The sequence below is a fragment of the Narcine bancroftii genome, chromosome 2, assembly GCF_036971445.1.
Source record: "Narcine bancroftii isolate sNarBan1 chromosome 2, sNarBan1.hap1, whole genome shotgun sequence".
Taxonomy (NCBI): Eukaryota; Metazoa; Chordata; class Chondrichthyes; order Torpediniformes; family Narcinidae; genus Narcine; species Narcine bancroftii.
This window is the reverse complement of record NC_091470.1, coordinates 372,558,323-372,583,952: the sequence shown is the minus strand read 5'-3', so window position 1 is coordinate 372,583,952 and position 25,630 is coordinate 372,558,323. Positions and strand designations below refer to the sequence as shown.

General features: G+C 47.8%; 2 protein-coding genes and 1 long non-coding RNA gene across 14 annotated transcripts in view; 1 reads left to right on the top strand and 2 right to left on the bottom strand.

The window, feature by feature from the left end:
- Positions 1-25,630, bottom strand: part of faim2a (Fas apoptotic inhibitory molecule 2a) — a 71,973-nt gene that overhangs the window by 4,950 nt on the left and 41,393 nt on the right. Inside the window, exon 11 of one of the 7 annotated variants that reach the window (XM_069922649.1) lies at positions 19,490-21,027. The exons of the other annotated variants lie outside the window; for them this stretch is intronic. Coding sequence (XP_069778750.1) covers positions 20,986-21,027 — 42 coding nt within the window. The 3' untranslated portion in view covers positions 19,490-20,985. Of the gene's footprint in view, positions 1-19,489; positions 21,028-25,630 lie in introns of those variants that run through there. 7 annotated transcript variants of the gene reach the window in all.
- Positions 1-25,630, top strand: part of cdk5 (cyclin dependent kinase 5) — a 44,199-nt gene that overhangs the window by 7,627 nt on the left and 10,942 nt on the right. Inside the window, exons 4-12 of one of the 6 annotated variants that reach the window (XM_069922656.1) lie at positions 2,485-2,545; positions 12,742-12,798; positions 14,875-14,970; positions 15,273-15,347; positions 18,716-18,812; positions 19,164-19,233; positions 21,867-21,927; positions 23,179-23,259; positions 23,580-24,869. In XM_069922656.1, the coding sequence (XP_069778757.1) occupies positions 2,485-2,545; positions 12,742-12,798; positions 14,875-14,970; positions 15,273-15,347; positions 18,716-18,812; positions 19,164-19,233; positions 21,867-21,927; positions 23,179-23,259; positions 23,580-23,666 (685 nt within the window). In that variant the 3' untranslated portion in view covers positions 23,667-24,869. Of the gene's footprint in view, positions 1-2,484; positions 2,546-12,741; positions 12,799-14,874; positions 14,971-15,272; positions 15,348-18,715; positions 18,813-19,163; positions 19,234-21,836; positions 21,928-23,178; positions 23,287-23,579; positions 24,870-25,630 lie in introns of those variants that run through there. The other 5 variants (XM_069922650.1, XM_069922653.1, XM_069922654.1 and 2 more) reach the window with 5 other exon arrangements.
- LOC138755887 (uncharacterized) lies at positions 12,711-13,452 on the bottom strand. Its single transcript, XR_011352606.1, has 2 exons — positions 13,308-13,452; positions 12,711-12,835 (listed from the first exon to the last, which is right to left on the bottom strand). It is a non-coding gene; the product is annotated as an uncharacterized lncRNA (long non-coding RNA).

The window sequence follows — 25,630 nt, the reverse complement described above, 5'->3', positions numbered from 1 at the left end:
GAATGCTTTCCATTGAAGTCAAAACATTGTAGGGTAATACCAGAGTGCGACTAATGGAATTGGTTTGTTGGGAGCTTGGATGATTCCAATGGGCTGAATGGTCCTGCAGCATGAAAGGTATAAGGAAAATAGAAGGGCCCCTTACGACTGCCCAGCCATTCAACGTGTTCGTGACTGATCTGCCCTAGGCTTCAACTCCCCTCTGTGTCAGTCCCCATAACCCTCGGTTCTTGTTCCATGTGCTGATTCATGCCTTGTTCATGTTGCCCATCTCAGTTGGGACCTTTGGTTATTTCCACCAGAGCTTGCTGTCTCAGTGCTGCACCCAATCCATTGTCCCCAGCCGTCATGATCCAGGTGGTTGCAGAGGGACGAGGGTCTGACATTGCGCCCCAGTCATCTGCTGAATCCTGTCATGTCAGGGCAACACTGCAGGGGTTTGGAACCGAGGAAGAGGGCGTGGGCTGAGGAGTGGACAGGATTTGGTGGATGAATAAAAAAAGTTACAACATGGCTGGAGAAACTCAGCAGGTCAAACCGTGTCCTTTATGGAGCAAAGGTAAAGATGCAGAACCAGCGTTTTGGGCTGGAGCCCTTCATGAAGGAGTCATTCAGTGTCGAGTGGTAATCAAGCTTGTTCATTCGATCTGAAAATTGGACGTTCTGCTTGTGGACCCTTCTGCTGCTGTAAGGAGTCTCATTCTAAATCGCTTGATACATCAACAGGCCACACCAATAATCAGGCAGGGGAACCCACCTAAGGGTCTATTAAATGCCCCCATTGTTCCAGCCTCGACCACCATCCCTGGCAAAGCATTGCAGGCCCCCACAACTCTCTGGAAAAAAAATTACCCCTGATGACAGTGCAGGTCAAACAGAGAGAGAAGCCAAAGGGTCACAGCAAGTCAAGCAGGATCTGTCGAGAGAGAGGATCAGTCAGTCTCTTAGGTGAAGGGGCCGGTAGTGAGAAGGAAACAGAGATGAAGAGAAAACTGAAATTTGGGGGTGGATCGGGAATGTTTGGGCACCTGCCTGCATTTTGCTGATACCTTGATGAAGGACAAAGTGTTGGTTCTGTATCTTTATCTTTGCTATATAAAGGACACTGACCTGCTGAGTCACTTCGGCGACGTGCTTTTACTTCAGTTAGGGTTTTATTTTGGCAGATGAATAGTTGATCATGGGAGGGAGACTGTTTTCAGGGAAAGGTGCATGTTCTGCGGTTGCTGTAGACAAAGGGGGTGTGGGGAGCATGTTCTGGGAAGGGTTCGGTCACGGTTCATTGGAGACAAAAGCAGATAAAGCCACTGCTGCCTCACAGAGTCAGTCCTGGGTGTTGTCTGTGTGGTGTTTGCACGTTCTTCCCGTGATGACATGGGAATCCCCCATATCTTAAAGATGAGCAGGTGGACAGGGCTAGCCAGCTACTGTGAATTGTCCCCAGTGTGCAGATCTGGGGGAAGTTAACAAGAAAGTGAGAAGAATGAATATGGCCTGAACTCGTTGGAATTTTGGAGAATGAGGTGGGATCTCACTGAAACATTTCAAATGTTGAAAGGCATGGACAGAGTAGATGTAGAAAGGTTGTTTCCCAAGGTGGGAGGGTCTTGGAGAAGAGGGCTCAACTACAGAATTGAAGGGCATCCACATAGAACAGAGATGTGGTGGGAGGTGAATCTGTGGAATTTGTTGCCACAGGTGGTTTTGGAGGCCAGGTCATTGGATGTATTTAAGGCAGAGATTGATCGGTTCTTGATTAGCCAGGGCATCAAAGGGTATGGGGAGAAGGCCAGGAAGTGGGGCTGTGGGAAAATGGTTCCATTCATGATTAAATGGTGGGGCAGACTTGATGAGCTAATGAGCCTGTTTCTGCTCCGATGTTTCATGGTCTTGTAGTCTGCGTTTGGACTCCCATGACCATGGACAAGCTGAGCACAGTCACATGATTGGAGGAGTGGTCGGGGGAGTTGGCTGCAAGGTCAGACCCACCCAATCTGTCTTTGGACCCTTAATCTTTGTGTTTTTCCGTGGTCCTGTTGCCAGAAATGTTTCACTGCTCCTCCTGAATTGAGCAAGTTCTTGCCCACACTCAGGTTCTTCATTAGCCAGGGCATTAAAGGTTGCAGGGAGAAGGCTGGGCAGTGGGCTTAGTGGGAGAATAGATCAGCTTATTTTAAATGGTGGGGCAGATTCAATGGGCTGTATAGACTATTTCTGCTCCTATGAATTGGTGTTAAAGAGTGGTTGATGGTTGGTGTGGACTTATTTGGCTCCCAGTGCTTCTTTCTACTGTATCCTTCCATAGTCTGTAACTCTACGGCCACCATCTCACACCAACCTTTCCAGAACACAAATCTGGTTGTGTTCATTGTGGGATCAGGTGCCAAGGCCAGAACGTCGGTCCCTGTCTGAGCTGCTCAAGAACAACTTAATTCCTCTGCTGTAGGTTTTCAATCTGATTTTCCTTTTCTTTTCTCTCCAAAGACTACATGATGTTCTTCACAGTGATAAGAAGCTGACACTGGTGTTTGAATATTGTGACCAGGTAACTACCCAGCCCCTCCTTCCACTGAGCAAGACAGGGGTGAAAACGTAGAGCAGTAAAGCACACAAGCAAGGCCCTTCACTGGCCCACAATGTCCCTGTCAAGCATAATACCTATTTAAACTGATCCCATCTGCCTGCATATGTTCCTATCTAAACATCAGTGTTGTATCTGCTTTCAGCACATTCCAGACACCCATCACTGTGTGTATATAAAAAAAATTGTGTCTCAACATCCGTTAACTTTCCCCCTCTCACCTTAAGCACATACCCTCTTGTATTCCACATTTCCACCCCGTTAAAATTATTCTGGCTGGCTCCTCTAAAACCATAACTCCTCTATCTCTGTCTCTATTTTAGAACATAGAACACTAAAGCACAGTACAGGCCCTTTGGCCCTCGATGTTGTTCCAATCTGTATATTCCTACCAAGAAAAGTACTAAACTCTACCTCATCAAGCTCTATTTTTCTTCCATTCATGAGCCTGTCTTAAGAGTCTATTAAATGCCCCCAATGTTTCAGCCTCCACCACCATCCTGGCAAAGCATTCCAGGCCCCCACAACTTTCTGTATTAAAAAAAACTTACCTCTGATGTATCCCCTAAACTTCCCTCCCTTCACTTTGTACACATTGTCTGGTGTTTGCTATTCCTGTCCTGGGAAACAGGTGCTGGCTGTCCACCCTGTCTATGCCTCTCAGAATCTTGTAGACTTCTATTAAGTCTCATCTCAACCTTCATTCCAAAGTGAAAAGTCCCACCTCTGCTAACCTTGCCTCATAAGACATATTTCCCAGTCCAGGCATCATCCTGGTAAATCTCCTCTGCCCCCTCTCTACAGCTTCCACATCCTTCCTCTAATGAGGTGACCAGAAATGAACACAATACTCTAAGGGTGGTCTCACCAGAGATTTGTAGATTGTCTATAGCTGTATCAGGTCGCCCCTCAGCCTACGACACATCATAGAAAGCAATCCAAGTTTGACCAACCTCTCCATATTGTTGATTCTCTCTAATCCAGGTAATATCCTGGTCAAGCTCTTCTGCATCCTCTCCAAAGCCTGCAGCTCCTTCCTGCGATGCGGTGACCAGAACAAGGGTGGCACAGTTAGTGTAGTGGTTAGTGCAACACTATTACCGTACCAGCGACCTGGGTTCAAATCTAGAACTGCCTGTAAGGAGTTTGTATGTTATCCCCGTGTCTGCGTGGGCTTCCTCCGGGTGCTCCGGTTTCCTCCCACCCTTCAATAGTGTGTGGGGGTTGTAGAATAATTGGGTTTTTTGGGCGCACAGTTCATGGGCTGGATGTGCCGGCTACAGTGCTATATGTCTACAGTTTAAAATAAAAACTGCACACAATACTCCAAGAGTAGTTTAACCAAAGTTTTATACAACTTCAAGATGCTGGAGGAGGGGAATTCAAGGTATCAGATACCCAATTACTGCAGGCAGAATCTACTGAATTTAAAGGTTTATTTTTACATCTCCAAGACGCATGTAAAGTTTCTCCATCCAGACAAGCTAATTCCATATAGAGAATAGCAGATGCCCATGAGTATGACACAGGTTGGATTTTAATTGACTGGTTCCAGGGTTTATAAATACAGGTTGAACCTCTTTAATTCAGCAATGGTGGGGGACGTGGCCATTGCCAGACCACAGAAAATGCCAGAAAACAGAATTTTAATTTGAAAATTTTATTTAATTTCACATACGCATTAAATAAACTTATTCATAAATTCCTTATTCAAAAATAGTGAAAAATTAATATGTAGTGAATTTTAAATATTTTCCCCCTCCCCCCAACAACCTGATAGAAAAAAAGGAAAAAAAGATGAAAGAAAACATTTGGATAATATTTTAAAAACTTACTAAAACTATCAAATAAAATCTAACATACTATGGCTGTACTGGCCATGAGCGAGTGAACAGACTGGAGATGCAGACTGTGAGCTCTGAAGTCACACCAGGAACGTTTATTTAAACTTCGTGCACTTGCTTTTCAGCTGTGCAGCCAGACCGCGCGTACGCTCTGCTGCTTGCGTCATGTTGATGCAAGTGTGCACGCCAACTTCCGTCGTGGAGCAGAAGAGATAGGAATGCATCGCCGTCTCTGCCGTGACTGCCCTGCTGACCGCGCCTAACAAGAGGGGCCAGTTCGTCGCGGCAGATTTGTGCGTTGCCACGTAACCCCCCCCACCAGAACCAGCACCGGTGGTGACTTGACGTGAGGGAGGCTTGCCTCTGCATGGTGGCCACTGCACAGGGACCGGCCGCGTCAGGTCCAGATGTGCTGGTTTCAGACAGTCCACTGTGAAGATCTCTTCCCTTTTGCTGACCTGCAAAGTGAAAGTGGAGGTGGTGCACTTTGTAGGGTCCCTTGTAGGGGTGCTGGAAAGGTGCTCTGTGGCCACCTCTAAGCACAAACACAAAATCACATCATTAAATTTGTGGGCACATGAGTTGGGTGGGCAGGCCATGATACCCAATTGCTGTCGGAGGCACTGCCGGGGTCCTGGAGCTGTTGTGAGGACAGGGGTAAGATCTGACCTGGCATGGTGAGGATCTCACCGTAGAGCAGTTCGGTGGTAGAGGCCCGTTGGTCCTCTTTGGGGGCTGTGCAGATACCGAGGAGAACCCAGGGGAGCTCATCCATCCAGTTAGGGCCGTCTAGGTGTACCATGAGGGAACCCTTGAGGTGGTGGTGGAACCGCTCAACCAGGCCATTGGATTGGGGGTGGTATGCCGTAGTGTGGTGTAGGTTAGTGCTCAGGAGTTTGGCAAGGTGAGACCACAGGGACGATATGAAATGGGCTCCCTGATCTGTGGTGATGTGTGATGGAACACAGAAACTGGCAATCCAGGAAGAAAGGAATACCCTGGCGCAGGGGTCTGCGGCTATGTCGGAAGGGGAACTGCCTCAGACCACCTAGTGTGCCTGTCTACAATTGTGAGTAGGTATCTCTGCCCCCGGACATGTTGGAAACAGTGCGTGGTGGGCTTGAACTCCTGTACTGGTGGCCAGGTGTGGGTCTGGATTTTTGCCAGTTGGCAGTCGGGGCATGTCCGTACCCACTCTGTGACACTTTTGCGTAGTCCGTTGCAGACGAACCTAGTGGAGATCATATGGACTGTGGTGTGGATGGAGGGGTGAGACAAACCCCGTATCAGATGGAACACCTTGCGCCATTTCGCTGGGACCACCAGCTGGGGAATATCAGTGGTCTTGCCATTGTTGAGGGGCAGGTCCACCAGCTGGAGGCCAGTCAGTGCTGTGCGGAAGCAGGCTGCGTCTGGGACAATCTCCTGTGCGCGGGCCAACTCGTAAATAGTCTATGGTCTGCAACAAGGGCAGATGGCTGGTCTGGAGATGGCATCCGTGATAAAGTTGTCTTTTCCTGAGAGGTGGTGTATGTCAGTGGTGAATTCTGAGATGTGTGATAGGTGTCGCTGCTACCAGGCCGACTGGGGGGGGGGGGGTCTGAGACTGGTGAAGGCAAAAGTAAGCGGTTTGTGGTCAGTGAAGTCTCTGCTCTCAAGGAAGTAATGGAAATGGTGTATGACCGGGTACAGAGCCAGCAGTTCCCTGTCTAAGGCGCTGTATTTGTGCTCAGATGGGCACAAATGTTGACTGAAAAAGACAAGTAGCTTCCATGTATTGTCCATGAGCTGGAGGACTACTCCTATTGCTGCTGAGGATGTATCGACCGTTAGGACGATAGGGGCTTCCATCTGTGAGTGTTCGAGCATGGTTGAGCTGGCAAGGGCATTCTTCATCTGCTAGAAAGCCGCTGTAGTGTTGGTGGTCCAATGGAGTTATTTCATGGATGTGGAGATGAGGTTGAAGATGGGTCGCATAATGGTAGCAGCCTGGGGAATAAACCTGTTGTAGAAATTGACCATTCCTACAAATTCCTGCAGGCCTTTAAGTGTGGCAGCCTGTGGAAACTGGCGAATGGCTTCTAATTTGTCCGGGCGGGGCACTGTGCCATACTTGGTTATGCTGTGGCCCAGGAAATTTATTATTTTGGCAGCCAAATTCGCATTTGGCTGGATTGATGGTGAGGCCAAACTGGCATAGGTGGGAAAAGAGTTGGCGGAGGTGGGTGATGGGTTCCTCAGGCGTAGCTTTTGCCACCAAGGTATCGTCCAGGTAGATAAAAAGATAGGGCATGTCCTGCCCTATGGCGTCCATAAGCTGCTGGAAAGTTTGGGCTGCATTTTTAAGGCCAAAGGGCATACGAAGAAATTTGAAAAGCCCAAAAGGGGTGATGATGGCTGTTTTTTGTATATTGTCTGGGTGGACCGGTATTTGGTGGTAGCCCCTGATGAGGTCGACCTTGGACAAAATACAGGCACCGTTGAAGTTGACCATGGGACTGGATACTGGTTGGGAATGGTGGCATAATTTAATCTCCTGTAGTCGCTGCAGGTCTCCAGCTGCTGTTGGTCTTCGGAACCATGTGCAGTGGTGAGGATCATGGGCTGTCTGACCTATAGACATTGCCCAGCTTATCCATGCATGCGAACACCTCTTTGGTGAACTTGAGCTTGTCGGGTGCCAGCCGGCGGGCCCAAGAATGAACGGGCAGACCCTTGGTCGAAATGTGATGCTGCACTCCATGGGGCAGCTGAGTGGTTGAAAACTGGGCGCAGAATGGCTAGAAACTCAGTGAGGATGCGTGAGTAGCTCTTTGTAGCTATCTCCACTGGCTTCGAGGTGAGTGGCCTGCTTGTTTGAAGTTCCAAGGGGGACGGTTTGAAATGTCTCTGCGTGGACCAGCCATCTGCCCTGTAGAACAACGAGGAGGGGGTGCGCCTGGAGAAAATCTGCTCCCAGTAAGGGCTTGTCGACTGCAGGCAGGGTGAAATGCCAGTGGAAATCTCTATATCTGAAATGTAGGTAAATGTGTTTGCACCCGAAAGTGGAGATGGCGGAGTTGTTGGCTGCACGAAGGATGGAGCCGCGTGGAAACATGCGCATCTCAAGGAAAGTGGGTGGAATGACACTTATCTCAGCTCCTGTGTCGACCAGGAGCCTGCAGCCGGAGGTGCTGTCCCACACATGGAGTAGGCGGTCCCTCTGGCCAGCCGTCGCAGCCATTAATGGCAGCTAGCCTGCTTGTTTCCCTGAAACAAGCAGGTTTGCTGGCATTTTCGTGCCTCTGCCCCCCAACACTGGTGAACTCTGAGCCTGGCAGTTGGGGCACTTCTCTGCCGGCGGGCTTGGTTTGTGGGGCAGTTGCTGTGGCAGTTTGGTTAGTCGGTGAAGGGCCTCTGGATTTTCACATTTTGTATGGAAGAGGACGTCGGCCCAGGTTGCTACCTTCCAAGGTCTCTGAAATCGGCATCAGCTAGCAGAAGGCAAATGTCCTCGGGCATTTGTTGTAGGAAGGCCTTTTCAAACATAAGGCAGGGCTTATGTCCTTCCGGCAGTGTCTTCAAGATCTCGTCCATCAAGGCGGACGCATGCAGTCCCTTAAACTGTCAAGATGCAAGAGCCTGGCTGCCCTTTTGTAGTGCGAGAGACCATAGGTGGCTATGAAAAGGTTCTTTAAGGCCAGGTATTTACCCTCCTCCAGTGGCGCTTGGATGAGGTTGTCTACGGGGTAGTGATCTCTTGATCGAGGGAACTGACAACCTGGTGGAGTCCAAGGAGATTTGCTTGAGCTGGAACTGAGCCTCCAACTGGCTGAACCCGGTGCGGGGCCAGTTGGTCCAGAACGTGGGTAGCTTGAGTGCTACGGCGCTGACCGTTGCAGGATCCATGTAGCAAGAGTCTGCAGAACATGGAGACTTGTCGGGGTCACCAAATGTAGCGTGCTGGCCGTGAGTGAGTGAACAGACTGGAGACACAGACGGAGCTCTGAGGTTGCAGTAGGAATGTTTATTTAAACTTTGAGCACTTGCTTTTCAGCTGTTCAGCCGGACTGCACATATGCTCTGCCGCTTACATCATGTTGATGTAAATGTGCACGCCAACTTCCGTTGTGGAGCAGAAGAGATGGGAAATTGTCGCCTTCTCTGCTGCGACTGCCCTGTCGACCACGTGTAACAAGCGGGGCCGGTTCGTCACGGTAGATTTGTGGGTTGCCACAATATCTTAATTTTCTTAATTTTAGAAGTCGGAAGGTTCAGGTTGGGCGATTACAACTTAATTCCTACAATTTGTAAATATGATTCCCAAATTTTTTGAAAAATTTCAAATTTATTATGTAAATTCTATGTAATCTTTTCAAGTGGTATCCAATTCCCTATTTCAGTCTGGCCATCTGCCCATTCCCAAATTCACATCTGATTTCCAAGTTACTGCCACACATTTTCTAGCTACCACTTGGGCTGTTTTAACAAAGTCTTTTTGGTATTTATTTAATTTCAATTTCAATTCTGTGTCAAAAATATTTCCAAGTAAAAAAAATTTGAACCTGAGGAAACTTAACTTTTGTAACTCTTTCCAAAAATAAACCCAGTTCTGTCCAAAAGGGTGTTAATTTTGAACGTCCTGAGTGTAAAAAAAGTACCTATTTCTTTATTGCATCTAAAACATTTATCTGAAAAATTAGAATTTAATCCATTTAATTTCTGTGGAGTGAGATATTGTTGATATAAAAATTATATTGCCCCATTCTGCACTGGGCATTAATTATGTTAGTCAAACTGTCCTGACAAAGTTCTAACTAAGTCTCCTCTTGAATATTTATTTTTAAATCTTTCTCCCACCTTTGTTTTGACTTATGAACTCCTGGTTTTTTACATTCCTTTTTGCAAAAATTGTATACATAATTGAAATAAACTTTTTAAATATTTATGTCTGTGATTAATTGTTCCAAATTGTTCAGGTAATATCAAATCTGGACCTACATTTTCTCGTAAATCTGCCTTTAACTGATAATAGGAGAGTATTGTAATCTGTATTCCATACCGACTTTTCATTGTTCAAATGTCATTAAAATTGAACCCTGAAAACAATCTTTTATTGTCTTAATTCCTTTGTTAAAGCAAATATCAAAAACTTTTTTATTTATTGTAAAAGGAATAAATTGATTCTGACTCAATATCATTCCTGGTATTTGAAAAGTTCTATTCTCATTTCTAAATGTATTTTACTCCATCTTTTAAAAAGATGTTTTAACAAAGGATTATCTCCATTTCCAATAAAAAGGCTGATCATTCCATTTATATATAAAATTCTCTGTCATTTCTATATAAATCCCTCTTGAAATAGAGTAGAGAGAAACCTCAATTGTGCTGCTCCATAATAATTTTTCAAGTGTGGTCATTGTAATCCTGATTCAAATTTCCATGTTAATTTTTCTAATGCAACCCTTGTCAAATAAATTTCCTTACATACTTATTTAGTTCTTGAAAAAATTTTGATGGTGTAAATGTAGGTAGCATTTGAAATAAATACTGTACTCTAGGGAATATATTCATTTTTATACAATTAACCCTTCCTATTAATGTCTTGGGTAGTTCCTGCTATTTCTATAAATCTTGTTCTACTTCCTTCAGCAGTGATGACTCACTCATTATTTAATTATTATCAATATTAATACCTAAATATTTAATTGCATCAGTCTGCCACTTAAATTGACTTTATTTTTACATTGCTTGTAATCCATCTTTACTATAGGCATTATTTCACTTTTATCACAATTTATTTTATAGCTAGATAATACACGATATTCTTTTAATCTTAAATACAATTTACTTAATGACCTTTCTGGTTCAGTCAAATATGTTATGACATCATCTGAAAATAAACTAATCTTATCTTCTTTCCTGTCTACTTTAAAACCTTTAATATCATTATCAAATCTAATTAATTCTGCCAAAGGCTCTATTGCTAAAAATAAATAATGAAGGTGCCAATGAACGTCCTTGTCTACTTGATCTAGTCAATAAAAAAGATTTTCCCATTTGTTAGCATTTTTGCTTTAGGTTTATTATATAGAGCTCTGATCCAATCTCTAAATGTGAGTGCTATTCCAAATTTACTTAAAACTTTAAATAAAAAAACCCACTCAAGTCTATCAAACACTTTTTCAGCGTCTAAAGTAACTACTACACTAGGTACCTCTCTTAACTGTGCTAAATATATTATACTCATTAACTTTGTTACATTATCTGCTAATTTCCTTTTTTAACAAATCCAGTTTGATCAATATTTATTAATTTAGGTAAATATTTTGCTATTCTGTTTGCTAACATTTTAGATATTATTTTATAATCTGCATTTAGCAATGAATGGTCTCTATTATGATGGTTTCATAGGATCTTTTCCTTTTTTCACAATCACTTATTATTGCTGTCTTAAATGATTCTGGTAAATCCTTTGTCTCTCCCACCTGTTCTAGTACTTCCATAAATGGAGGAATAAATAAATCTTTAAATTGTGGCGGCTCACCACAAGGCAGGCGAGCCGGCCCCACTTGTAAGCTATGCAGCAGGGCAGCCGGCCAAAATGGCACCACCGGGGATTTCCCTTCCTTCCAGCACGGGGCTCAGAAACCCGCGCCGGGGGACCATGTGACGCCCGGGTGACGTCAGCGCCCTCCAGCGCGGTTCTCAACCAGGTCTGGGCTGGGAGTATAAGTGCAGCCCAGCAGCCTGCAATAAACGAGTCTGCTCACAGAGCTCAACCCATCTAGTTGTGTGTGTTATTGCAGGAGCAGAGTAGCCGCCGCTACAATTGGTGACCCCAACTGGTTCAGATGTCTTTGAACCCATCATGAGTGAGCCTGGGGTCAATGCTATAGCCATAAAGCTGCCTGAATTCTGGGTTCAGGAGCCAGAGACCTGGTTCGGCCACACAGAGAGACCCAGTTTCACCTCCACCAGATTTTGTCCGACACGACCAAATTCTAACATGTGGTCGCTGCCCTGGACCAGGCCACCGCCAGACGTGTGCTGCACCTTGTTCAGCACCCACCCACCGAGGACAAATAGAGACCATCAAGCGAGTGCTTGCCAGGTCCCTCGGACTGTCCGGATACCAGCGTGCCGCTCGGATGCTGCACCTCGACGCCCTGGGGGACAGGTCCCCGATGGAGCTGATGGACGAGATGCCCATGCTCATGGGTGATCACACCAACTCCCCACTCTTCAAGCGCATCTTCCTCGACCATGTGCCCAGGAACATCCGGCCGCTGCTGGTCCAGGAGAGCTTCACCGACCCGAGGACGGTTGCTAAGAAGGCCCAAGAGCTATGGCTCACACGATTCCCAGAGGCTTCAGTGGTCCAGCAGGTCATGAGACACGGGCACGACCACGCCAAGCAGCACCCGGCCCCTGCAGGTGCCCCCAAGAGCATAACCAAGGCCGCAGCATCTGCTTCAGGCCTCTGCTTCTACCACCAGGGCTGGGGAGCCAAGGCTCAGAAGTGTCGTCAGCCCTCCTCGTTCCAGGGAAATGACCAGGCCGGTCGCTGTTAATGGTTGCAGCGGCTGGCCAAGGACACAGCCTCCTCTACCTGTGGGTCTCGGTCAGTCTCCGGTGGTTCCTCGTTGACACTGGAGCCCAGATCAGCATCATTCTGGCCACGGCCGTCGAGTCCAGGAGAGCTAGGTTCTCCTTCCTGACGCTACACCATCACGTGACACGTCTCAGGAAACAGAAATTGACCCCTAAGGGAACCTCCTATGTAAACATATCAAAGGTAGAACAAAGCTTAAAACAGAAATAACACGGTTAGCATAGCGGTCAGCGCAACACCTTTACAGCACCAGTAACTGGGACATTCGTACAAACAACATGGGGCTCGAATCCTAGTCCCGATCATTGGCGACGTAAAGGTTGAATCTGCCGCCGTGAGTACAAACTCCCTACAGGTAGAGCTGGCCTTGAACCCTGGTCCCAATCTTGGCAGATTCAACCCTTCCAGCACCAGTGATCGGGACCAATGGTTTGAATCCTGCACTGTCTGCAAGGAGTTGTAGCAAATTCAAAATGTGCCGGGCCACAGGGGTTGCCGGATAATAGAGGTTCGACCTGTATAGAATGATAGATCTGGGAGTGAGTTACAGGCTGGACTTTGAAGGGTTTCAGGGAACAAATATCTGGGAGTGAGCTACAGATTTGAATATAATGGAAGACTTTCTATATTAAATATTGGCTTCTCTGAAGTGCATCTTACTGTTGGGTTTCCAGCTTGGTAGCTGGTGCTGTTATTGATCAACTGCTCGGCTTTTATTTCAGGATTTGAAGAAATATTTTGACAGCTGTAATGGAGATCTCGATCCTGAGATTGTAAAGGTAAATGCAGGTTTCCTGTGCTGAGAGCTTTGTGTATCTAAGGTACAAATGCACGATCACATCAGCTTCTTCCAGACAATGTACTGCATGGGTTAGCCAGTTATTCTGCCCCAACACAGTACCATCAAACACTCCCAGAGCAAAGAGACCATGACAACACAAGAAACAACACAAAAGGTCCTGGTGGGTCTGACAGCATGAGACCCTGCTTTGGGAGTGCAAGGAGATGGCCAGTAAAAAGAGATGCGGGAGAGGGGTGGGGCAGGTGGTAGGTGGGACCAGATGCAGCCAAGTAGGATAGGGGTGTTGGGAGAGAGTGGGCTGGTGGGCAAAAAGTGGAGACAGACAAAGAGATAAAGGAGAGCAGATGGAGCGGTGGAGGGAGGAGATGGGGATCTGGGGGAGGCAAAAGGCGACAGATGCTGGTGGTGATGTGGAACCAGATCAGGAAGGATTGGGTGATAGGGGAAACGGAAGGTGGGAGAGAAGAGCCATGAGGTGTGGGTTACCTGAAATTAGAAAACTTGCTGTGGACTGTTCCAGTGGATGATTAGGTGTTCCTTGAGTTTATGTTGGGTCTCACCCTGACAGTGGAGGAGGCTGAGGTCAGACAGGTCCACGTGGGAATGTTGAAATGGCTGCACGCAGGTCACATTAGGAGCTGAGGAGAGGATGGAGGAGATGCATGTGATTCTCTGCCTCACTCGGAAGGGATGTTTGGGTCCCTGGATGGTGATAAGGGAAGAGGTTTTTCACCTCCTGCAGTTTCAAGGGAGGTGTTGGGGGACAGGGAGGGGTGGGTAGGGAGGGATGTATGTGCCAGGGAGGCATGGAGAAAGTGGTCTCCTGGAAGGATGCTGCTGCAGTTGGGTGTCAATGACGGAAGGGTGATGTGCTGGATATGAAAGCGGGTGAAATAAGGACAAAGGGAACTGTCTGCTATCCGTGCAGTCTGGCTGGGGACAGGGTGGAGATATTGGGGATGCAGGATCTATCAACCACAGTAGAGGCGAAGGAGGACATCTCAGATGTCTTGGAGCGGAAAGCCTCATCTTGAGACAGGAGTGGTGGAGACAAAGAAAATCCTCCAAGGTTGGAGGATTGACATCGTAATTACACCTTCCATCTGAACTTGCCAAAGCAGATTTATTTATTTATTGTCAGAATACATTACAGCCCTGAGATTCTTGGTCTTGTGGGCCAGGCAAAATTACCACTTATTGGTAGTGCAAAACAAAACTACAAAATGTACACATGTAAACAAACTGCAATACAGGGAAAGCAAAAGAAAATCAATAAAGTGCACAAGTGAGAGTCCTTAAATGAGTCTCTGATTGAGTTTGTTGTTGAGGGGTCTGATGGTGGAGGGGGAGCAGCTGATCCTGAACCTGGTGATGCGCGTCTTGTGACACCGATGCCTCTTTCTGATGGCAACGGCGAGAACAGAGCGTGTGCTGGGTCGTGTGGGTCCTTGATGATTGCTGCTGCCCTCTGACAGCAGTGTTCCCTGTAGATGTACTCAATAGTAGGGAGAGCTTGCCTGGGCTATGTCCACAACATTTTGGAAGGCTTTATGCTCAGGGGTATTGGAGTCCCCATACTAGACCCTGATACAGCCAATCAGCGCACTTTCCACTACACCTCTAGAAATTTGCCAGTGTTTCGGTGTTGTACCAAACCTCCGCAAACTCCTGAGGAAGTAGAGGCGCTGACATGCTTTCTTCACGATGCCTTTTGTTTGTTGGGTCCAGGGAAGGTCCTCAAAGATGGTAAATTTGCTCACCCTCTCCACCTCAGATCTCCCAGTGATCACTGGATTGTAAACCTCTGCTTTCCCTTCCTGAAGTCACAATCAGCTCCTGAGTTTTGGTGACATTGAGTGTGAGGTTGTTGTTCGTGCACCGTTCAGCCACATTTTCAATCTTCCTGTTACTGACTCATCCCCTTCCTTTATACAACCCACTACCGTGGTATTGTTGGCAGATTTGTAGATGGTGTAGTCCTGCTTCTCAGGATAACTTCCTCTTATCCATGGATGTGTGTTGCCTCATGGTTCCTCTTGTTCTCTTCCCACAGTCGTTCATGTACCAGTTGCTGAAAGGCTTGGCATTCTGTCACAGCAGGAACGTGCTGCACAGAGACTTGAAGCCCCAGAACCTCCTGATCAACAGGGTGAGTCCGAATGCCCACTGGGTGGAAATCCCAGCTGTGGCTGTGGTCCCAGGTATAAACCCAATCTCGTGGGTGGATGAGGGAACAAGAGACTCGGTAGGTTGCAGGGGATTGTCACCTCAGGGTGGGCTGAGGCTGGAGAGCATGGGAAGTGGAAATGTAGCAGGTCAGGCCTTGGGAAGAGAACAGTGTTCCTGCTTCCAGCAGAGGATCCTTTCTCATGACAACAGCGAATTACATTCGGGCACCGCCGCTGCGTGTCTTCTCCCAGACACTGATGTTCTTTTTCCCTGTCTCTGCAGAATGGGGAGCTGAAGCTGGCAGACTTTGGGCTAGCCCGAGCCTTTGGGATCCCTGTCCGATGTTACTCTGCAGAGGTAGGGGAACAACGTTGTCCTGCTGTGGATGGAAACCTTTCTTTTTATTTCGCAAGCTGTTAGAGTCACAGACCCACACACAGAGTGCTGGGTCAGGGAATATCTGTGGAAAGTTAGCAATGAACAGCCAGGCACCCGAATAACATTCCTCCAAGCTTCTTTCCATTTCTTTCCCCACCCCAAATCTGCATTCATCTATCACCTACTGACCTGTGCACCTCCTCTCCCTTTTATTCAGGTGTCTGCCCATTTCTTGGTCTTCCTGATGAAGGGTTACAGCCCGAAATATTGCCTTCCACAGATGCTGCCTGCCCCCTGAGTGCCTGCAATGTTTTGGGTGTTGCTCCAGTTTTCCAGCATTTGCAGACTCGCTTGTTCACCTCAGGGTCAGGTTCAATGGTTATTCAGTAATTGGTGAGGCTGGGCAGGGAGCCCTTAAGAATTGAAAAGCAAAGAAACTCAAATGCTATCAATATGTGAAAATTTCCAGTCAGGCAGGCAGCATCTGTGGAGAGAGTAAAACAGGGTAACTTTTCTGGCCAATTGCACTTCTGCAGCAACAGGAATATTTGGAAACTAAACGTTCTAACAAACGGTCAATGGGATCTGCACAGGTACCCTGACTTATTAAGCGCTCATACATCCCCTGACTAGTTCTGGAACAAACTACAGGAAAGATATCAGTAAGGTAGAAAGAGTGGAGAGAAGATTTACCAGAATGTTGCCCGGACTTCAGGAACTGAGTTACAGGGAAAGGTTAAACAGGTTAGGATTTTATTCCCTGGAGTGCAGAAGAATGAGGGGAGATTTGATAGAGGTGTTTAAAATTATGAGGGGATTGACCCCAATGACCTGCGGAGGATACATGCATGCCTGGAGGTCTTCTCAGCCGCATCCTCTGCCAGGGTAAACTGGGCAAAGTGTTCCAGTCTTCTGATGGGATAGTGGCAGGTGAACTCCCTGTTCCTTTGAGCGGAGTGCTATGCATCTCCTCTACCCAGGGGTCTACCTGAGTGCAACTATGAAGTCCTGGCTGGAGAACTGGTGCAGCCTGGAGACGAAGGTATCTGAAAGGTTAGGGCGCTGGTCAGGTCTCCTGTGTAATTTCGAACCGGGGCAGGGTTCTGCTCAACAACCAGCTGGTGGCCTTGATGCTGTGTTACTGGCTAATATCCCTGGTCCCACCCACGCTTTCTGTTGCCACGACCCAGAAGTTGGTGGACTTTTTTCTGGGGAAACAGGAGGCACTGGGTCTCTTCTGCAGTCCTGAGTTTGTCGATCGAGGAGGGCAGTCAGTTGCTGGTGTGTTTCCAGACCCAGCTGGGAGCCCTCCATCTCAGGACCCTGCAGAAATACATGTTCACCAAGCAACCTCTGCGGAGACATGTGCGAACCACCTACTTCCCTCTCCGGGTCGCTGCCTACGGGTAGACACGTGGCTCCCGATGGTGAAAATCAGTCGTGCCGCGATGGTGTAGCTGCGCATGTTTTACCGAGAGCTGATGCGGGGCTGGAGTGCGCTGTCTGCCAGAGAGGGTGGTCCCCGTCCCGCAGCGATGGGTGTCAATGGGGGGCTTGAGTGGGTAGAGCAGTCCCGGCTGCGCTGAGCCCCGATCAGCCAGGGGTGCTCGTTGGACCCAAAACCCGACGGGTTTTGCGGGAGATGGTCCAAGATAATGTGAGCCGCCTCGTGGCGTTTTGCACTGTCCCGTTCCAGGATGCACTGAAGCAGTAGCTATATGGGCTGCTCTCTGCACACTTTTCACATCGTTGCCCTCGTCAGTTGTCCAGGAACGATGTGGTAGTCTGTTTTACCACCTGGCATCGAGAGGGGTCCCCAGTGGAGGTTCCGGTGTGCAGGAGTCCTCCCCCTTTACAATGGGGAGCAGCAGTGGAGGGTACTGTACTGAGCAGTGCCGTGTAACCGACTCCTCTGAGTTGGTTCACTGACACCCCGGCCCCCTGTCATTTCTGCAGCCAGGAGGAGACAGTGCACCACATCTTTGTGGAGTGCGTGAGTGAGCAGCCCCTGTTCGCCTACTGAAGGGGCTGCTCTTCAAATTCTGGTTGCCCTTGAGCCCCACGCTCCTGATCTACAGCTGCCCGGTGCGGAAGGGCGTTCAGTGGAGATGCTGTTGGGATTGGTGAAACTGGCTGTTCACAGGTCGAGGCGGCAGATGGTCGAGGGGGTGGGGAGACCTGACTGCCTGCCCATCTTACAGGGTTACGTCCGGGCCTGTATGGTGTTGGAGCGGGAACACGCGGTGTTTGAAGGGACAGTGGTCGAGTTCAGGGAATGGTGGGCCCCCAGGGGATCCCGTGGGTGGTTGATGAGGATAATTGTGTTTTAATTTGATGTGTTACACTGTGTAGAAGTGAGGTGGTCCTAATTACTGCTTCTCACAGGTTTGTTGCCACATTATGGTTTTTTGTTTTAGTTGTAGGTCTGTGTGTGTTTTCTGTTTGTAATGTCATTTGAATAAAGTTTGTGTGTTTAAATTTTAAAAAGGGGCTGTACTCAGGGAAGGGCCGTACTGGGAGGGTGGTACTAAGGATGCGGAATTGAAGGAGGAGGGTGTTACTGAGGGAGGGTCAATACTATGGGAGGGGCTGTACTGAGGGAGTGCAGTGCTGAGGGAGGGGGTACTGAGGGAGGGGGTACTGAGGGAGGGGGTACTGAGGGAGGGGGTACTGAGGGAGGGGGTACTGAAGGAGGGGGTACTGAGGGAGGGGGCGATACTGAGGGAGTGCCACACTGGGAGGGGGTGGTGCTGAGGGAGGGATGGGCAGTACTATGGGTGGGCAGTACTGAGAGGGAGTGCAGTGTTGAAGGAGGGGGCAATACTGAGGGAGTGTGGTCCTGAGGGAGGGGGCGATACTGAGGGAGTGCCACACTGGGAGGGGGTGGTGCTGAGGGAGGGATGGGCAGTACTATGGGTGGGCAGTACTGAGAGGGAGTGCAGTGTTGAAGGAGGGGGCAATACTGAGGGAGTGTGGTCCTGAGGGAGGGAGCGATACTGAGGGAGTGCCACACTGGGAGGAGGCAATGTTGAAGGTGGGGGGTATTGAGGGAGGGAGGGGCAGTACTGAGGGGAGGGGGCTGAACTGAGGGAGGGGGGAGTACTGAGGGAAGGGGCGATACTGAGGGAGTGCCACACTGGAAAGGGGAGGCGCTGAGGGAGAGTCCACTGGGAGGGGTGGAACTGCGGGGGAGCCACACTATCATGTGTGCTGCCTTTAACCTGAATAAAAGTGCAATCCCATGTACTTTGTGAGCTGGACAGATCAGATCCTGTGGCATTTCTCCTCCTCCTGCTCTCCCTCCGTGCTGAGGCTAACAAAGCCGGCTCTCCCTTTGCCCGCTGCAGGTGGTGACGCTGTGGTATCGCCCTCCAGATGTCCTGTTTGGGGCCAAGCTATACTCCACATCCATCGACATGTGGTCTGCTGGCTGCATCTTCGCAGGTATGGGATCAATGACCTGCACTCCGCCCTGCTCCCATCACTCCTCCGCTCACCAACTTCACCTGAGTGACCTGAATTTTTCTTCACAAGTAAATAGGAAGCTCGGTTTCCTTTCCCCAAATGCTGATCTGTTTCCAATCTCCAGCATCACCAGATTTCTGGAATTTTATTTAATCGTTTGATATTGCAGAGACTAAAGGAAATTTTCTGAACCATTACATTTTCATTTTTATGATATGGCAATAAAAGAATCTTGAACCTATTCCCACCGCTGTTTACGAGGTGATTGGATTCGGAGTGAGATTTTTACCTGCCTCCACAATGCAGCAAACCCAACACTCTATTTTTCAGAGCTGGCAAATGCAGGAAGGCCTCTGTTCCCCGGGAACGACGTCGATGACCAGCTGAAGAGAATTTTCCGATATCCTTTCCAAACTCCTGGCTGCATTTGAAAGATTTTGGCCACCACACCCTGCCTTTATATAAGTATATCACCAAAGTCTGGAGACACCACGGTTGAAGTAAAAACATAATGTTGAGCAACTCAGCAGGTCAAACAGTGTCCTTTATACAGCAAAGATAAAGATGCAGAACCAAAGTTTCATCAAGGTGTGGAAAAATGACAGCAGGCATCCGAATGACCAAAGGAACTGCTCACACTGACCCCTCTGAGATTCTCGTGTGTACAAAACAATATTTATTTATTTGTAGAGATGAAATTCTTGTCCTGAATATGTATTGTGTGTCTGTAGGTGTGTTCTGTCTGGTTGTGTGTCCGCATGTTTTGCACCGAGGACCGGAGATCGCTGTTTCTTCGGGTTGTACTTGTACAATCAGAGACAATAGACTTTATCTTTGCTCTACAGAGGACACTGTTTGACCTGCTGAGTTTCTCCAGCCTCGTGATTTTACATCAGTCATTGAGACAAGAGGACATTGACTGGAGAAAAGCAGCGTGGATTTCCAGTTGTGTTGATGAGGGTAGTTGATCTGTGTATGGACTTTAAGAATATGATTGATAAAGTGACAGATATATCATCAAAAATATGAAACACAGAGCAGCAACATCTTGGATGGAAATTAGGGAGGTGACAGGAAGCAGTGGTGAAAGATTTTTTTCAATTATAGAAATTATAGTCTGGTTAGCCTGGTGTTAGTGGTTGGGAAGTTGTTGGAGTCGATTGTCAAGGATGAGTTTACGGGGTACTTGGAAGCACATGACAGGATCGGCCAAAGCCAGCGTGGCTTTCTTCAGGGAAAACCTTTCTTTTCAAACCTATTGGAATTCTTTGAAGAAGTGACAAGCTGGCAGGATAAAGGAGATGCAGTGGATGTTGTGTATTTGAATTTTCAGTCGGCCTTTGGCAAGGTGCCGCATATGAGGCTTCTGAACAAGAACCCATGGTGTAACAGGAAACATACTAGCATGAGTAGAGCATTGGCTGATTGGCAGGAAGCAGAGTCAGAATGCAGAGGTGCCTGCTGACATTTTTCCACACCTTGATGAAGGGCTCAGCCCAAAATGTTGGTTCTCCATCTTTATCTTTGCTGTATAAAGGTCACTGTTTGACCTGCTGAGTTTCTCCAGCATATTCTGATTGGCTGCCGGTTGCTAGTGGTTTTCCACAGGGATCGGTGTTGGGGCCACTTCTATTTATGTTGTATAATGATCTGGATTATGGCTGGTGTTCATTTCAGGAGGAATAGAAGATAAGAGCAGGGATGTGATGATGGGGTTTGTAAGGCACTGATGAGACCTCGTGGAGGTTTGTGGGCAGTTTTGGGCTCCTCACTTAAGGAAGGATGTGCTGACATTGGAAAGGGTTCAGAAGAGATTTACAAGGATGATTCTGGGAATGAGAAAGTTTTATTGCATGAGGAGTATTTGACGGCTCTTGGCCTGCATGTGTGGAAATTTAGAAGAATGAGGGGGGGATCTCATTAAAACATTTTGAATGTTGAAAGGTGTGGACAGAAAAGATGTAGAAAGGTTGTTTACCACGGTGGGAGAGTCTAGGACAAGAGGGCACAACTTTGGGATTGAAGGACGTCCACTTAGAACAGAGATGCCGAGGAATTTCTTCAGCCAAAGGGAGGTGAATCTGTGGAACTTGTTGCCACAGGTGGATGTGTAGGCCTGGTCATTGGGTGTATTTAATGCAAACCTGTTTCCTCACTCAACAATTGGCGCTACGAGCAGGGTAGTCCCAAAAAGCTGGCAAAGAGAGAGAACAAAGAACACATGGAATTTTTATAGTGCTGGAGGGTCCAGCCCAGGTTGTTAGCAGTGAAAAATGGCTCAAACCCAGGAGGGTTAATTCAATTAAAACAGCCAATGGCCCAAGGCTAACTACAAGCAGACTGGAGAGTACAGTCCAGGTAATTTACATGAAACCAATGGCAAGGTGTGCACTAATGGGTGGGCGAAATCCAACCTTGATTGGCAGCTGGTGTGTCCTCTGACTAGGTAGGCCACACCCTCACATGACAGCCACAACCCTTCTCAATACAGAGGGCCATGGCCAGGTAACAGCAGGGAAGTGAAGCCTTTCTTTTGGGGCTGGATCAGTGAGGTTGCAGGCATCGGCAGTGTCTGTTAAATTGCAGAAAAGCCGGGAGTGGTACAAGGGAAGATCTCGTTGTATTCACTCGGGTCAGGGAGGTTCCTTGGGCAACTAAGGTTTTTGTATGTTGGATAGGGATTTTATGACTGCTTTGTTTCCTCTGTCTGCAGTGTTTTCATTTGTATTCAAGGCTGTCTGTTCTTCCATTCTCTGCCCTCTCCATCTCTATTGTCTTCTTTTGTATCTTTCATCCTGTTTGCTTGTTTCCTTATAACCATATAAAAATTACAACATATAAACAGGCCAACTTGGCTCTTCTAGTCCATGCTGAACACTTCCTCCATCCTAATCTCTCTCTTCTCTCGTTCTCACTGTCCTCTCTCTCTCTCTCACCTCCATATTTCTCTTTCTCCCCACCTTGTTTGCTCTGTCACTGACACTCTCCCCGTGTCTCTCCCAGTGTTCTTTGAATCTTCCTTGACACCTTCACCTTGCTCGGGACCCCAACAGAGGAGCAGTGGCAATCAATGACCAAACTTCCCGACTACAAGGTGAGTCCAGCTTTCTCTGTGCCCAGATTACAACTCGGAGCAGGAGTCGGCCCTCTGGCCCGTTGAGCCTGGTCCGCCGTTCTTAGCTGTTGTGGAGTCATCTACACCCACCTGCCTTTTCCCCTGAGATGCAATGAGGCAGCTTCATTGGGCAGAGAATCCCACAGATTCACTCCTCTCTGGGGAAAGCGGTTCCTCCTCTCTGAAGCTGGACCAACTGCATCGCTCTGCTTCCCTGTCGTGTCGTTCCACATTTTTCTGCTTCACATTTTGACAGATTCTTTCCTGCCCCTCCTGAATTGAATGTTCTCTCGGTTGTCCACTCCTGACAAATCAGCCTTTTTAGGATAAAGGTTTGCTTTGAAATTATGCAACTGCTTAGATTTAAAAGGGGAAGGTGCAGGCTGCCAAGGTTAAAGCTGGTTTACAACCCAGAAGAGCCTGTTGTCTCAGAGATGAGTCACACCTTCATCCAGCAGCCGCACTGAAGTGACAGCTGATTGTGAGCTGTCGCACAGGCCAGGCAGGCAGCAGAAGGCCCCGTCACCTCTCCATCACCCTCATCCATTCCCTTGCTCTCACTTTCCCTCCTGAACTTTTAAATCTTTTCACTGGCAGATGAGACAACCATGAGGATCATAGCTGTAATTTTTAATTTAATTTAGGAATATAGCCCAGTAACGCCCTTCTGGCCCACGAGCCCGCACCACCCAAATACACTGATGTGACAAATTAACCCCCTAACCCTGTAGTCTTTGGAATGTGGGAGGAAACCAGAGCACCCAGAGGAAGCCCACAAGGTGAAAAGGAGAACGTACAAACTCTTTACAGATTCGGACCCGAGTCGCTGGCTAACCCCGACACCAACTGCACCGCGGAGGAGATTTCAGACGGCGATGAGGAGGAACTGGAGTTCACTGCCCATGGAAGCAGTGGAAGCTGCCTCGTTGAACATATTAAAGACGCATTTAAGACTGAGATTTTTGAATAGTAGGAGAATTCGGAATTATGAGGAGCAGGTTTAATGGGCTGAATGGCCTCCCTGGCTCCTAGTTCTGATATTCTTTGTCCCTTTTTCTACTGTTTTTTCATTTCCATCTTTCTCCCATTTACTCCCTGGTTCTACCTGTGCTTCTGATTCCGACAGCCCCATCTTTCCTCAACCTCCCTCCCCCTGTCTCTCTCCCATTCTTAATCTGTGCAACAAAGGATGTGTCCAGTGGACACTTAACTCTTTCCCTTCTTTTCCAGCCCTATCCCATGTATCCAGCAACAACATCCCTCGTAAACGTTGTTCCAAAGCTCAACACTACTGGCCGAGACCTGCTGCAGGTGAGGCACTGACCAGGAGGGCAGCGGGTGAGTTGGAAGGGAGATCAGAGAGCCATCACAGTCTTGTCTATTTTCATCTCCGTCCCTGATTCAGAAAGCCTGAGGTTCCTGAACTGTGTCTCGGAGCGGACACTGAGGGTACACTACGCAGTCAGAGGGACAGAGTTGAGGGAGGCGCACACTGGGAGGGGTGGTACTAAGAAGGTGCAGCTCTCTCATACTCCTTTAGATCCTGTCTGAGCTGACGCTGACGCTGACCGGCTGAAGCCTGGACCCCAGTTGTTCTGCGGTGAACATTTGGTATCCGTGTGTTTTCACAGAACCTGTTGAAGTGTAACCCTGTGCAGAGGATTTCGGCTGAGGAAGCCTTGCAGCATCCTTACTTTGTGGACTTCTGCCCTCCGTAAAAGGAGGTGATAAGGCTCCCGCCCAGGACTATCCACCCTGTTGTTTGTCAGCCTGAAGGATCAACTGCAACTCGAGACGCCTCCTCCTGTCAGTGCTGTCTGTCACAATCCCCACCAAACTGATTCAACTGGACCCTTGAGGTGACCTTGTTGTGGGCGGGCTCCTGAGAATGAGAATTTCACTGAAACCTCGGTGTGTTTCTCCAGAAGAATTTCTTTTTAGCATTCCAAACAAATCATCGTGCAGGAAAGCACTTTTTGTCTCTGAAGAAATCACCTCGATCCTGTACAATTCACCATTTTCTGTTTGTGTGTGTCCTTGATCGTCAAAGGCAGGTGTGACTGCGCACACGCGTGTTGGTTCTGTGTGCATGTCTTTGTACCAGTGCCGTGTATAATTATGTTCTTGCGTCACAGGACCATAAATGTCTTGCGTGCAGTCCTCCCTCTCTCGTGTTACTTCTGTGTCCCTTCTGGGGTGTCTGGTCAGGGTCTACTGTTGTGTGTGCAGTGTGTGTGACATGTATGTTCTTGGGCTGATTTAGTATGTCTGATGTGCAGAATGTTTTCATTTCTGTCACTAAATTAACATGGAACCTCATATTTTACAGAGTATGATTTTGTTTGGAGTTTATCGAGAGTGAAATCACTTTTTTTCTACAAAGGAATATGAAACTTGATCATTTGTCTTTTTATGGCGTGTTTTGTGTGTGTGCTCGCGTGTGCGTGTTTATGTGGGTGTGTCATCTGGTGTCTTATGGTGTTACATTTGAAAATGCTCATGAGCAACTCTGTTGTGTGTTGACATATGTTCCTGCGTGTCTTTGACACATGTTTCGTGTATGTTTCCGGGTGTATTTTTACTGGATGTCAGTGTAGCTGAGTGGCAGTTGTGTGGAGCCCAGATTCTCAGCGTCCACTCTGGCAGGGTCTCCGTAATGGCTGAGCATCGAAACCCTGAGAACCAGCTCATTCACACACTAGTCAAGCAGCAGTTGGACAAGCCCATTGATGCTCTTGTTTCTACAATTAGGTCACTGAATTAGTCCAGGTTCTCGTGTTTGGGTAGCAAGAAAGTGCTCGTGCACAGTTAAATAACATCAAACTCCTAAACTGGCAGAAAATCTTGGTTGCAGAATTTACTGGAGTGCCAAACTTTATGCCTCCTTGGGTGCAAAGCAATGAATAAAATGTTAATGCTGACAGTTCTCGTTATTGAACCAGACGGGAGGTTTCATAGAACTGGCGCAGTCTTTGACCCAGTCACTCTCAACCTTTTCTTTCCACTCATATGTCATCTGAAGTTATCCCTTACTAACCATAGATAATGGAAACGTAGAAGATAGGAGCAGGAGTAGGTCATTCGACCCTTCGAGCCTGCTCCGCCATTCAACGAGATCATGGCTGATCTTAAAGTTCAGTACCCCGTCCCCGCCTTCTCTCCGTAACCTTTAATACCCTTATACTGAAGAAATAGATCTAATTCCCTCTTAAATAGATTTAATGAACCTGCCTCTACTGCCCTCTGTGGCAATGAATTCCACAGATTCACCACCCTCTGGGTCAAGAAATTCCTCCTCATCTAGGTCCTAAATGGTTTGCCTCTTATCCTCAAACCATGGCCCTGGGTTCTGGACTCCCCCACCAATGGAAACATCCCATCTGCATCCATTCTGTCCAGTCCTGCCAGAATTTTATAGGTTTCTATGAGATCCCCTCTCAATCTTCTAAACTCCAGCGAGTACAATCCCAATTAGCGCAATCTTTCCTCCTAAGTCATTCCTGCCATTCCAAGTCTCAGCCTGGTGAATCGCCTCTGCACTCCCTCCATTGCAAGAACATCCTTCCTTAGATAAGGCGACCAAAACTGCACACAATACTCCAGGTGGGGTCTCACCAAGGCCCTGTACAGCTGCAGTAAGGTATCCTTGTTCCTAGACTCAAACCCTCTTGATATGAAGGCC